We start from the raw sequence: 15,297 nt of genomic DNA, 5'->3' as shown, positions 1-15,297 counted from the left end.
CTTAACATTACGTGGCCCATTTGCCCGTCCTACCTATACATAAAAACCAAAAAAAAAAACCACAAAAAAGACATATTTTCTCTTAAAACAATTAAAAACATTTGTACACACACTTGTCACCGAAAACACATTGTTTCCAAGCGCTTCAAATTGTACACAAAGGAGTGTCCTTATATGATCCATGATTTATTATTATGATATATTTGTATCGTCTTGTATGAGGTGCTTATACGCTTAAGTAGCTGTGCAAATCTACTTGTTAAATATATAATAATTAATCAGATATTTAAATATGTCTTTAATTCAAACAAACCAGTCAAATAAATATTTAAATTACGGCAAGAATTTCGGTTTTGCCATCTTGCGTCTGGCCAACACCAACTCCTTGCCAGCTAAACCCGTCAGGCTGATCTTCTTAATCGCGAATCTCGTTTCTGGCGGTCTTTTAATATATGGCTTCACCTCCTTAGCTGGTTCCGGTATATTTTCCATCCAAATGTATTGTTTGGCTTCCGGTATATCGATTTGGATTATGAACTTACGTGGTACCTGAAATAGACAACATAATAATACAAATTGAGAGCTTTCATGATACCGAGTTTATGGCGACGGTTAATCGTGAGGTAACCTGCATGTGGTGCACAAAAAAACGCCACGTGTATCCACGTAATGGCATTTGTGCAGCCTGGTGGGGTTAGCTTTAAACCTTCTCCTATATATAGGAGTATTTAACATGCAAAATTAAAATAAACATTTTTATAAGTATTACACTTATTATTTATTGTTATATACCTTCTTGACATATTCCAAGAATGTTCTCGATTGTAAATAACAGCTACTTATATTAATATAATATATCACGAGATTAAAGTGGAGATGAGCTGGACACTTGGCCAGACGAAGGCCTAGAGAAGCAAACAGACCAGTGGGCAGTCCACCCGCCCGATGGTCAGACGATTTTAGGAAGATGGCGGGTGCTCAATGGATGCGACTAGCACAGGACCGGGAGAACTGGCGCGCCTGTGAGGAGGCCTATGTCCAGCAGTGGATTAATGTGGGCTGAATATGATGTCATTATATCTATTATTCTACTTGGTGGTAGGGCTTTGAGCAAGCCCGTCTGGGTACATACCACTCACTCATCAGATATTCTTCCGCTAAACAGCAGTACTTATTTTTGTACTCTGGTTTGAAGGGTGAGATAGTGTAACGACAGGCACAAGATACATAACAACTTAGTTCCCAAGATTGGTGGAGTATTGGCGATGTAAGGAATGGTAAATAATTGTAACAGAACCAATATTTATGGATGATGCTGACCACGTCCGTCGGCCTGCCTATTTTATATTTAGGCAACGTACAGTACAGTAACAGCCTGTAAATGTCCCACTGCTGGGCTAAGGCCTCCTCTCCCTTTTTTGAGGAGAAGGTTTGGAGCTTATTCCACCACGCTGCTCCAGTGCGGGTTGGTAGAATACACATGTGGCAGAATTTCGATGAAATTAGACACATGCAGGTTTCCTCACGATGTTTTCCTTCACCGAAAAGCACGAGATGAATTATAAACAGAAATTAAGCACATGTAAATTCAGAGGTGCTCGCCCGGGTTTGAACCCACGTTCATCGGTTAAGATTCACGCGTTTTTACCACTGGGCCATCTCGACTTTTGAGGCAACGTATACAATTACAATACGTTGCCTACCCGTAATTAAATGACACTCACAATTATTTCCCGACAGACATCCGGTTGGGCTACGTATTGGGGGATGTACTTAGACGGGGTTGAACGGAGTCTCTCTATTCTACAGAATTTGATTTTTGGAAAATCCGGTTTTTGGTGCCTGCAATTGTTTTTATGAAGTAACTTTTTTTTGTTCGATAGAAAAACGCATTTGCGCGTTTCCTCCACATGAGGTGTCGTGCATACGCTGGAATATCCAAAAAAACCCAGTGGTACCCATGGTCTCTTTGGGTGACGTCACGGGATCGCTTAGGCATACTACCGTGACTCGCTTTCATAAATTAACTAGCTGAACTTTCGACAGACGTATACTTTTATTTTTTTTATAGAATAGGAAGGCGGACGAGCATATGGGCCACCTGATGGTAAATGGTCACCAAACGCCCTTAGACATTGGCATTGTAAGAAATGTTAACCATCGCTTACATCACCAATGCGCCACCAACCTTGGGAACTAAGATGTTATGTCCCTTGTTCCTGTAATTACACTGACTCACTCACCCTTCAAACCGGAACACAACAGTACCAAGTACTGCTGTTTTGCGGTAGAATATCTGAGTGGGTGGTACCTACCCAGACGAGCTTGCACAAAGCTCTACCACCAGTAGTATATATCATAACCTGCTCCGAAACGCGTTGCATCTTCTTTTAGAAGTTTTATGTATATCGGTTTAGTAGTTTTTACAGTAGGTAATACAATAAGTCTTTTCAGCTATCAATATAGATTTTAAACCTTCTAGATTGTTCTCGATTTTCGCTATTTACGTCCTCCGATTTCAACCACTACGTCATCATGGCTCAAATTTGCACAATATATATTATAGTGCACATGTGTGCAAAACACAGGTGAACTTTCTATGCACTCAATTTCATAATCAGATGTGACAATCCGATACGATCAGAAACAGTTCAGACTCCAGACCAAACCGACGGATGAACGTGCTGTCTGAGGCGTTTACTCAACGTACACAGACCTCTGGTTTGAAGACAGAACTGCTGGCTATTAGAGCAACAAAAGCAGCATTGAGATTTATATTAGCTAGACACATATATTGCTTTTTTTATTACCACACACGATCCCAATGATCCATATATTCTGGTTCTGGCATAATTATCTTCATCCAACGTAGAATGTCGCATCTAAAATATATTTCAATACGAAACTAGTATGCAATTCTTTAAAGTGTTATAATAATAACAATAACGATGTCCTTCAGACTGATTTCGGCCACGGCGGCCAATTTCAAGAGATTAGCCAACTGGGCAGGAGATATTATAGTGCACAAGTGTGTGCGCAAACACAGGTGCACTCTTTATTCCCTAACTCTCATAATCCGATGGGACAGCAATTCGACACGACCGGAAAGAGTTCAGGCACAAGACCATCGGCTTTACGTGCTTTCCGAGGCACGTGAGTGTACAAACTTCCAATAATAAACTCAATAACTTTTTATTAGGCCGACCGGGGAATTGAACCCAAGACCTCCGGATCTGCGGCTTTACATCAAGCCACTAGACCAACGAGGCAGTTATATTATTATATACCTTATGTATAGTTTTATATCGTACCAACCTGTTTTGTGTGCCACAATAAATAAATAAAGTTGGGAACACACGATACCTATTCCAGGTCCATCTGATCCCCCAGGAAGGTCCTGTCCGAGATTTGAATAGCGTACACAGAGTCAAAGGTTTTCTTTCCGGCAAATTCATATTCCTCGAGAATTTTATCATTTCCATATGGAACAGTTGACGTATCTTCGAAGCTATCGTCTGGAAAGAGTTTCCGAGAAAATTGGGAAATATATATAAAATTTATACCAATATAAATGCGGAAGTAACCCTGTTACGCTTTCACGGCAAAATACTAATATACAAAAAAAGCAACAGGCAAAGTTATAATAATCGACATGGGCCTCGCCATGTGGGAGTCATATAAATTGTATTTTACATGTCTTTAGATTTTTTTAACAAATAGTTATATGGTAAATATCACCATCCACAGACAATGTGCCACCGACCTTGGGAACTAAGATGTTATGTCCATGTGCCTGGAGTATCACTGGCTCACCATTCAAACCAGAACAACGATACTTTCTTTGTCGCACTACCAAAAAATGGAATTCCTTACCAGCTCACGTGTTCCCCTCCTCTTACAACCCGGGTTCCTTCAAACGAGGCGTGAAGAGGCATCTTGCGGGCCGGCAAGGCGGTGACGGCTAGTACAGAACATTCTTCCCGACTGTACTGGCCGTCGTCGCGTTTGGACTCTACTACCACTTACCATCAGGTGGAGTAGAGTCATTTGCCATCCCGGACATATAAAAAAAAAAAATACTAAATATCGGATCGCCGTCCCATCGGATTATGAGAGTGAGACCTTGAGCAACGGTGTTTGCACACACTTTGCACAACAATATGTTCGCCGCAGTTGCCCAGTCTCTGACAATCGCCACCGTGGTAGAAATTCCTCAATAAATACCTTTATATGTTCGAAGTTTCTTATATTTATCTTCGCCAAATTAGAAGGATCTTCTAGAAGAATAAGTCGTCGGCCATTAATGTGATTATTAAGAATACATTCCTGTAATTTTTTAAGTTATCTGTATTAATATTACTATTATTGTATTACTATTAATATTAACAGCTAAACTCCTGAACCGATGACATTTACGTGATTGACTGCAAGCCTTATTTTATATGTTAGTTTGTCTGTATATACAACAGCCATAAAATGAATACAAGGCGCGCGAAGCTGCGATTTCGGCTAGTCATATACATGTGTCACGTGATTTTAATCGGAATCCGATTTACCGTATATTGATGTAAACCCACGTCATAAGTCAGCCATCTTGCGACGTCAGATACCGACCAGTCGAATACATCTGTCAATGTCAAACCGTCAACGACTTTTGCCGCCAATTCGTATAACGTCAGAGGCGATTGTTGACAAGGCTTAATTTTCCTGTAAGATATTTAATACTAAAATGATTATTAGATTCAATTGGTACGCTTTAGTAGTTACAGGTGATAATAATTTTAAGAAAAAGATATTCCTATTTACCCTTCGTATTAATCATGAAAGTGTTAGAAAAGGGGATGACAAAAGCCCATGCAATTATCGCTAGTCAGCCCGTAAACCATTACGCTATGATGTTTTAAAAATAGTAACTATTTACCGGCACCTCTTAATAGACTATACTTTCCAAATTGGTAGCATTACATTGAATTAATTTTGTGTTTGTTTTTTTTTAAGAAGGAAGCAGACAGTTGAAGGATCTAATTGATAATGTCACAGATTTGACATAAGCATTGTAAGAAATATTATTCATACACCAAAATATACTTAGTATCGTGTTTCGGGTAGAACGATGATTGAGTGTAACTATAGGCATAAAGCATCTTAGTTCCCAAGGTTGGTAGCGTATCGGCGATGTAAGGGATGGATAATATTTCTTAAATGGCAATGGCAATGTCTTAAAAAAATCGTACTTATGCTGTTAAATAGTTCCACTGTCCAAAGGAGGTTTTACTTAATCACCAATCAAAATTCGACCTAAACACATTGACAATACAAGTGAAATAAAAAAATGTGTTATTGCCAAGTTCAGAATCGATGTGTAAACATGTGTGCTCGTGTACCGATCTCACGCACACATTAACACACAATAACTTATCTCACGCTGACGTCATCACGCTCGATCTCTCAGCTAGTTACCGTGTATTGAGTGCTAAGGTCACATTAAAAGCATGTAAAACTACTCACTTATTCTTAATATACCGATCCTCCTTGGGGAAACATGGGCATTGTGCACAGGTGGTTTTGTCAGCTGTGATGAAGACCGGCTTCTTTATCGGGATGATTTCAGACGGGTTACGTCTTGGTATATTGATTTTCTTTTCACTCTGTGACGGCATTTCTTTTCTTTTTTATCTGTGAAATTTTACTATATACAATTATAAAGGGTTTATGTTCAACCAATTTGCTGTTGAATACATTGCACCAATATGACCGAGGTTGGCTCTGCTCTAATAATGTACATATATAAAAGAATTAAAAACTGACATCAATGCACCTTCCTTTTCTTCCTTGGGTTCCTTTTACACAGAAGGTTAGCATTAAGAAAGGATCTAGTATAAAGAGATGAACCGGTAAAAGTCAGATTATATACGAATTTTTAAATTCAAATAAGACCTCACTTGAAAATATTAAAATAATTTTACAGATATTTTCGTTCGATATTATTATATATATAAATAAAACATAGAATATTAAAACGCGTAAATGGATTTGTAATTTTCGTATGACATGAATTCTGACATTTATACTTTTTTATTTTCAATACCGATAAGGCAAGGATTGTGATCAAACAGCCAAAAAAATAACTACGTTTTTATTTTAAAATTATTTAATGACAGTCGTTTTTTTTTAATAAAAGTTTTTCTTAGACTATATCATCTATTTAATCTTATTTATTTTTTGGATACATACAATTTTTGTTTAATTATATAATTTATTTAATATATTGATTGAATTACACATAATTACACAATTTTTTTTTCTTATATATAACCGCGCGAAGCCGGAACGATTAGCTAGTCAAATATGTAATAATAATAATGTCCTCCGTATCGAATTCGGCCACGACGGCATTTCAAGAGAGTTTAGCCAACTGCGCAGGAGATATTATAGTGCACGAGTGTGTGCGCAAACACAGGTGCACTCTCTATTCCCTAACTCTCATAATCCGATGGGACGGCAATCCGACACGACCGGAAAGAGTTCAGGCGCTAGACCAGTCAAATATGTATTAAGCACATGACTCTCTCATTGTTCTCCAGGTCCACACTCGTCTCACATACCTCCGTCACTTGATCGTTTCCTTGGCCCAGGCGAAGGACATCGACAAGACGCTGCTCATCTTCTCCCACGACTATTACGACGATGAGATCAACAACCTCGTCAGGAGTATCGATTTCACGAAGGTAATATATTTATTAATTGCTATATATTGTTAATATTTTTATATACATAATATCAAATGGATTGCCATCTAAGTCAGTGCGCACGTCCGGCGCCTGCGCTGTCCTGAGAGCAAGAGACCAAGAGACCAAGGGGGTCGCTAGACAAACGATCACGCGCGCTACTGACAGATACACGATTATAATTTATATTTCCATCAGCCGACTGCGTAATAAAATTGGTACTCGTCTTATATTTTCATAACTTGACGTCTGACAAGCGACAAGCCATAAGACATCAATCACGTTGTGCGGTGTTGCTATTCTAATAAAATAAGTGACGTAATTTGATTATCTCTAACATATATATTTAAAGAAAAATAAATTGGCAGTTCATAGACAATATTTATATTAATATTATAAATGCGAAAGTAACTCTGTTTATTAAGCTTTCACGGTTAATTCACTGAACCGATTTTGATGACATTTGTTATAAAATAAGCTTGAACCCCCAGGAAAGACAGTTTTCTTTTTTACCTCATAAGTGCCCTGTCACTAACATTTAAGCAAAAACTATTTAAGAATAATTGTTATTGTGAAGATCATATTTTAAATTAAGAAAAAAGATTTTTTTTTTTAAATAATTTCTCTTACTTACAAAGTTCCGATAACAGTTATGCCGATTTAAAACGCCATTATCACGATACTATAGAATACCATAGACAATTTATCTCTCGACCAATGGTATCGCTTCAATTCAAGGTCATTGCTGTTCATTTGTCTTTACTGCTGCTATTGAATAAGTATTATGTAGGTGGTAGGGCTTTGTGCAAGCTCGTCTGGGTAGGTACCACCCACTCATCAGATATTCTACCGCAAAACAGCAGTACTTAGTATTGTTGCGTTCCGGTTTGAAGGATGAGTGAGCCAGTGTAATTAAAAACACAAGGGACATAACAGCTTAGTTCCCAAGGTTGGTGGCGCATTGGCGATGTAAGGAATGGTTAATACTTCTTACATCGCCAACGTCTATGGGCGGTGATGACCACTTAACACCAGATGGCCCATTTGCCTGGCCTATAATATAAAATAAAATAAATAATTTTATGTTGACTGGCCGGTTGGCGTGATTGGTAGATACTTGCCTTTTACGCCAAACGTTGTGGGTTCGATTCCCTCCCAAGACAGACATTAATGTGCATGAACATGTCTGTTTGTCCTGAGTCTGGGTGTAATTATCTATATAAGAATGAATTTACAAAAGAAAAGTAGTATATGTAGTATATTAGTTGTCTGGTTTCCATAGTACAAACTGCTTAGTTTGGGATCAGATGGCCGTGTGTGAATAATGTCCCAGGATATTATGTATATTTTAATTTAAAAGTGTTTTTAGGTGATGCAAATCTTCTATCCCTACTCCGTTCAAACCCACCCCCTGGAGTTTCCTGGTATGGATCCGAATGACTGCCCTCGGGACGCGAAATTGGAACAGTTGAGTACTTAGTTTTGCTTAAGTTACTTATTGTGGCTCTGTGCAAGCTTTACATGGGTACCACCCATTCATCAGATACTTATTTATTTAAATACACATATACAATACAATTTCAAGCAAGATTACATACCTGTACATGTGTACACGGCTTTATCTTTAACATAATATTAATACTGTCAATTGCTTTTATAAAAATTAATTTAATTTAATTAATTACTAAATCAAGGTAATTAATAAATGGTATTATAATAATTCGTCCATTTAAATTACATCAATTAACCAAGAAAATAAATTAATTATAATGTGCCTAACATTCGAATTAAAACGATAAAATAATAGAAATGACAATATAATGTTCGTCTGTTCTACTGCCAAACAGCAGTACTTGGTATTGTTGTGTTCCGGTTTGAAGGGTGAGTGAGCCAGTGTAATTACCGGCACAAGGGACATAACATCTTACTTCCCAAGTTTGGTGGAGCATTGGTGATGTAAGAGATGGTTAACATTTCTTACAATGCCAATGTCTATGGGCGTGGATGACCACTTACCATCAGGTGGGCCATATGCTCGTCCGCCTACCTATGCTATAAAAAATAAAACAGATAACCAATCTTACGTCAACCTATTTTTTAAAACGAAAAGGTAACGTACTGTTCCATTCCTACACTTCCTAGTGTAAGGTCAACAGCCAGTAAATATCCCTGTAAAATGTAAAAGAAAAAAAAAACAAAAGCTTAAGGACAGTTACTACATCATTATAATATAAACCATGAAATGATAGCATGCAAAGGGCGGTTTGATATCACTGAAGAAGTGGTAGCGTAGGACGCCCTCCAGCTAGGTGGAGTGATATACGCAAGGTGGCTGGCAGCGGTTGGAGATTAAGAGCTGAAGATCGAGCTCAGTGGCGTGCCATTGGAGAGGCCTATGTCCAGCAGTGGACGATGAAGGGTTGATGATGATGATGATGATGATACATTTGTATATATATACGAATGCACTTGTAGGGCAGTTTATTCATACTGGCACGCTACAATATAAGTAAGGCATATCTGACCTTTGTTCTCGTTTAATGGCGTTTTAATAAAATTCCAGGGCGTTAAAATTGAAATGTAACAACGCACTGCATCCGGACCTCCACGGCCACTACCGGGAGGCGAAGTACGCGCAGACGAAACACCACTGGTGGTGGAAGTCGAACAGGATCTTCAATCAGCTCCAATGCACAGCGGGGCACACAGGTATGTGTTTTTACCACCCATAGACGGGCCGGTTGGTGCGGTTGGTAGATGCTTGCCTTTCACGCCGAAGGTTGTGGGTTCAACTCCCACCCAGGACAGACATTTGTGTGCATAAATATGTCTGTTTGTCCTGAGTCTCGGTGTAATTATCTATATAAGTATGTATTTACAAAAGAGAAGTAGTATATGTAGTATACCAGTTGTCTGGTTTCCATAGCACAAGCTTTGTACAAGCTTAATTTGGGATCAGATGGCCGTGTGTGAAAAATGTTCCAGGATATGTATATTATTAACATTTTGTTCTCGTTCTAAGGCATGGTGGTATTTCTAGAAGAGGATCACTATGTAGCCGAGGATTTTATACATATCCTCCACCTGCTGAGGGCCACAGCTGATAAAACGTGTCCCCAGTGCGAGATATTATGTCTCGGGACTTATCTTAAGACTTATCAGTATCACACAACGAGCGATAAGGTATGTATAGCATTAAATTTTCATACACGTCCATACATATTTTTTTTAACTCATCTATAGTCTATTCCAATCAGAGTAAAGACAAATAAACGATATTGAATCGACGCGATTTCATTGGTCGAGAATAATCTATGGTATTTACTTTGGGTTTTGTATCGGCGAAGTTGCTATCGGAACTTTGGAAGTAAAATTAAAGTGTATATAAGTAATCGAGTATAATAGTGTTGTGTTATATATAGAGATGTATTAATCGAGAACTGTTTGCAGTCTGTAATATAAATTAGACGTTTGTTTCTCTTTACTCCTGAATCGATTGGAATAGGGTACGTTTTTGTGGGATTCATTATTGTTAGGGTTTTCTTTGATTTACATAATTTTCTAAAGATACGTAAGTTGTGATAACGTCATTTTTTTTTTACAAACTGAAATTAGGCAAAGGAATTATCACATCTACAATCAAATTGTATGTTTAATTTTGTTCACATTCATTCATTCACAGCTCATTTGTCAATCATTCGATGTTGTCGCTTAAAAACAAAATTGATACCACAGCCGGTTTTTTTTTTTTTTTTTACACAAATAACATTATTAATAAAATACATTTTAGATCCGCACAGCCTAATCGATGTTCTTATTTTTTTTTAATTTTTAATCTGTACTACTGACACTATTTAAATTTCGAATTACTTTAACTCGTATAACGCGTTGGGCACACTTATAATAACGTTTGAATTAAACGAGTACGGTAAAGTGTGAAAGAGACAAAGCGATTATTAAGATATTAGAAGTCGTTAGCCTCTAGCTAAACAAACTGTCTGTCCTTGTTACGTAGAATTATTCTGCTATTCTGTAAGAACAAACTCGAGTCTCGCCAATATGCGATATTGACCGTTATAATCATAACATTACAAGAACACACGCATCAAAATAGTATATCAACATAAGTCGATTGTCAACATTTGAGTTAGTAATGAAGTACACTGATGGTAGAGCTTTGTGCAAGCTCGTCTGGGTAGGTACCACCCACTCATCAGATATTCCACCGCAAAACAGCAGTACTTGGTATTGTTGTGATCCGGTTTGAAGGCTGAGCTAGTGTAATTACAGGCATAAGAGACATAACATCTTAGTTCCCAAGGTTGGTGGCGCATTGGTGATGTAAGCGATGGTTAACATTTACTTATGGCACTTACAATGCCAATGTCTATGGGCGTTAGTGACCACTTACCAGGTGGCCCATATGCTCGTCCGCCTTCCTAATCTAAATTTAAAAAAAGAATTTAGGTCTTACATAATGGCACTGCTGTTCTACTTCTATTTTATTCGTGTAAGTTTCCTCAGTGTTTTTATACTCACAATCATTGTTCTAAATTCAAACGTTGCTCCACCGCTATTGGTTCATATACGCAGGGAGACAGGTATAGACACAATCGCTTTGTCTCTGTCTAGAGTCGTAACTCGCTTGATTATTGATTATTTTATTAATTTGTTTATAAATTATATACAATTATTTGTTGAGTAATAAATAAAAACTGACAGATAATATATGAATCGTATTAATGGCGATAAAGTATTTTTTTTTGATATGGCAACACAGATTTTTGATTACATATAGTGAGGTCAGTTTTACTGGTCAATAATTAATTTGTATAGCTATGGTTTGAAGGGTGTGATGGGTTGGTGGCGCATTGACGATGTAAGGTATGATGAATGTATCATACAGCGCCAATGTCTGAGTGGTGAACACTTATCATGAGGCGGTCTATTAGTCTGTCTGCCTTCCTAGTTTATATATATATAAAAAAAACAGTTTCAGATATCAAAGATCACTAATGTAAAAAACTTTTCTATTGAATAGCTTTTTTGACTCCGATTGACATAAATAATGGTGTTGCCTGTAAAGAAAATAATTTTACTGTCATTAATGTGATATGAGATTGTATATTAGTTGTCAGATTTCAAATATAAGTCTTAGGTCTGCACCATACATTCGTGCGAAATTTTATTACAATTTTAAATTTAATACAATTCAATATTACGAATGTTTACGCGTGGCATTTTAAAATTACATCTTGATATCTTTAAATACAAATATGATTATGACGTTTTTAGTATCGTATTTGAACTTGTTTTTGCGTGGAATGATTTAAAGCGTTTTTAAATATTCAAGAACAACGGTATTTGTCCGCTACGACTTAAAAGCTAATTTCATTAACAGATTGTATATCGTTGTATAACGGCTATAAAAAGATAATTTTTAATATGTATATATACTAAAATAAAATTGTATTATTATATTATATATTACAACGACGACAACGAATTTCTTAAAAATACGTAGCATCATTAAACGACACGTTAGTATTTTATAAGCGTTATTGTCGAATGTATGACGCCGACCTAAGACTTCACAATATAACCGTCATTGTGAGACTTTAAATTTCGAATGTCAAAATTTCAATGTATGTTAATGGCAATCGATTTTGAACCTTAAAACATGGTCGATAGAGAAAGAAACACCTTACCCTGAACTACATACAGCAAGTCCGTGCTATCAGCGAAGAGAGGAGGAAAAGGCAACACGACACGCAAACATGGAATTATCAAGTCTATCCGAATTTGTATGCGAACACGCAAAAGGTTTTGTACAGTGAAAACTTTTTTATATGAACCTCCTTCTAGATCCCTTATTCGTGCTAGTTTGGTTAGTTTTTTTTTTTGTGCTCAAGGCTCGGTGTCGAATGTTGCCGGTTCTTTTTTTGAAATTTGATTCGATTTATTTTTGTCAATATCTATTATTCCTTTTTTTAAATTATTGTTAATATTTAGATTCTTTTTTTGTTTTAATTGTATGAATGCATGTCTAACTTGGCTTAAGCTCAGCATGCTTTAGCGCATTAGTATTTAGTTCGAATAAAAAAAAACATACGTCATTTTTTGTCAAATGTCATAACTTTTTTATTTAGACGAATTATACTTCGTTTGAATAATACTTCTCAATTATATCGCATTATACATGTTTGTTTTAGACGTTGTTTTTTTTGCTATGTATATACGTTATGCTTAGTATATAAGGTTTGGTTTTGCAATTATTTAGGAATGGATCATTATCACAAATTAATATCGATTTTAGTGTAAAAATAAAAAAACACTTATGTATATAAATGACGCAATGCAATTGTGTTATGCTCCCTAACTAGGGCTGCCACTCGTAAAATACGTTTTTAGTTCTGATGGCAGTTCTAATGCAACTAACACTTGGCAATGTGTTCGATAGCCTATTACCGGACGAAATAAAAGTCACTAATTAATTCAGATGTACACATATATTTCACTGGTGGGTAGGTACCACCCACTGATCAGATATTCTACCGCAAAACAGCATTGATATTGTTGTGTTCCGGTTTGAAGGGTGAGTGAGCCAGTGTAATTACAGGCACAAGGGACACATCTTAGTTCCCAAGGTTGGTGGCGCATTGGCTATAAGCGATGGTTGACATTTCTTACAATGCCAATGTCTAAGGGCGTTTGGTGACCACTTACCATCAGGTGGCCCATATGCTCGTCCACCTTCCTATTCTATAAAAAAAAAAAAACAACACAATAAAGTCAGGATAACACTACATACATATACAGTCAATCACGGTAATCGGAACAGAAAATATACGGAATCGCATTAACTATAATTTAACATAGACGAGAAAACAGTTATATTAATGGCGATCGAAGTATATCACTTGTGGAGGGTAATGCAAGTAAAAAATCACTGCCCGCCGCGACGCACGCGTAGGCACAAGCCATCGGTACTTATTAACAACGCCGTCCACTCAGACTTGCGTCGTAATTAATATTAATTGTTTTAAATATATATATATTGTTTATTGTGTGTGTGTGTTTGTGTGTTTTCCACACGTTAAACTAACCGAAGCAATCGGATAATCCGAAATAACAGAAATTTCACATACATAACATCCCAGGTTTTGTTACATAGGTGGCGTTTAAAACGGTCTTTCATCTTGATTATTGGTAATATTTAAATCTTGTAACCCTACATATATACAACATACATACATATTATATTTGTCGTGATATATAATATTGATCGCGAAATATGCACGATATCATCATTATCATCAGCATATCAGCCGAAAGACGTCCACTGCTGGACAAAGGCTTCCCCCAAGGATTTCAATGTTGGCCGGTCTTGCGCTGCCCGCATCCAACGGCTTCTCGCGACTTTTTCTCTGTCGTCGATCCACCTTGTACCACCTGGCCACGCTACTTCTTCCTGTTCGTAGTTGCCACTCGAGAACCTTTCTGCCCCAGCGACCAGCAGTTCTGCGAGCAATGTGCCCCGCCCACTGCCACTTCAATTTAGCAATTCTTCGGGCTAAGTCGGTTACTTTGGTTCGCCTGCGATTTCACGATATAGGATTAAAAAAATATAATTAAAAGATAAACAGCTTGAATTAATAGAATTCGTTCAAAAATTTCTTTATCAAAATGTTTACAACACTTTTATATATACTGATATATTGATCCATTTCTATGTATACAGTAGATGTTTATATACTTGATTGAAATCAACATGTAAATAAGATTTTATTTATAGAATTGTCTATTCCAATAGCAGGAGTAAAGAAAAATAGAAGTCATTGGTTGAGATTAAACTAATTGAATTCTGGAAAAAATTGCGTTTTTAATGTCGATGACGTTGCTATCGGAACTTTGGAAGTAAAATTAAAGTGTATATAAGTAGTTAAGTGTAACAGTGTTGTGTTATATATAGAGATGTATTAATCGAGAACTGTTTGCAGTGTAATGCAGCAGAGGATCTAAGTTTTTCTATCTTTACTTAATCTGCTATTGGAATACAGTGCATATAGCATGGTTTGCTAACGGACTAACCCTAGAACCATTATGATGATGGTTACAAATATCTTTGTAGAGGCCATATTGGATTTTCGATGACGTCATATACATGATAATTGAAAAGATGCTTTGAACTAAAACGTTGAAATGTTTAAGATAATTTTCATGATAAATTTATTTGTAAAAAAATAATCCAATATAAACGTGTAGATATATATGTCTTTGTCGAAATTAAAGATGGCCGTTGACAGATGTCAAATTATCAAATGTTGCCTGTTGAAATATCTTTTGTCACTATTTAAATTTTATTTCTTATTGTTATACTCATTATGCATGAAATTATTAATTAATTTTTGTCTCGCTTGTTTAATATATATTGGTTATTCATAACTAATATTGACATGTTGATTTTAAATCATAATTATCGAACCTTTATTATTACTCTATACTTTGTTTTGTATCGTGTGATATGATTGGTGAGCCAGTGTAAATACACAAGAGCTATCATCTTAGC

The 15,297-nt window shown here is 36.6% G+C and overlaps 2 protein-coding genes across 4 annotated transcripts in view; one reads left to right on the top strand and one right to left on the bottom strand.

Annotated features, from left to right (window-relative positions):
- The window catches only part of LOC126779977 (alpha-1,6-mannosyl-glycoprotein 2-beta-N-acetylglucosaminyltransferase), a 57,906-nt gene that overhangs the window by 32,017 nt on the left and 10,592 nt on the right, over window positions 1-15,297 (top strand). For 2 of the 3 annotated variants that reach the window (XM_050504207.1, XM_050504206.1), the window contains exons 5-9: window positions 6,585-6,728; window positions 8,098-8,195; window positions 9,292-9,437; window positions 9,751-9,911; window positions 12,420-12,551. In XM_050504207.1, coding sequence (XP_050360164.1) covers window positions 6,585-6,728; window positions 8,098-8,195; window positions 9,292-9,437; window positions 9,751-9,911; window positions 12,420-12,551 — 681 coding nt within the window. The remainder of the gene's footprint in view (window positions 1-6,584; window positions 6,729-8,097; window positions 8,196-9,291; window positions 9,438-9,750; window positions 9,912-12,419; window positions 12,552-15,297) is intronic. The other variant, XM_050504208.1, reaches the window with a different exon arrangement.
- On the bottom strand, window positions 279-5,912 carry LOC126780069 (uncharacterized). The gene is made up of 8 exons (XM_050504330.1): window positions 5,809-5,912; window positions 5,509-5,676; window positions 4,557-4,707; window positions 4,225-4,326; window positions 3,364-3,515; window positions 2,811-2,882; window positions 1,725-1,842; window positions 279-549 (listed from the first exon to the last, which is right to left on the bottom strand). Exons 2-8 carry the CDS (start codon window positions 5,658-5,660, stop codon window positions 334-336), a joined length of 963 nt encoding a protein of 320 aa, XP_050360287.1. The 5' UTR covers window positions 5,661-5,676; window positions 5,809-5,912; the 3' UTR covers window positions 279-333.

This window comes from Nymphalis io, chromosome 30, assembly GCF_905147045.1.
Source record: "Nymphalis io chromosome 30, ilAglIoxx1.1, whole genome shotgun sequence".
NCBI lineage: Eukaryota > Metazoa > Arthropoda > Insecta > Lepidoptera > Nymphalidae > Nymphalis > Nymphalis io.
The sequence above is the reverse complement of the archived record's forward strand: the minus strand, read 5'-3'. Positions and strand labels throughout refer to the sequence as shown.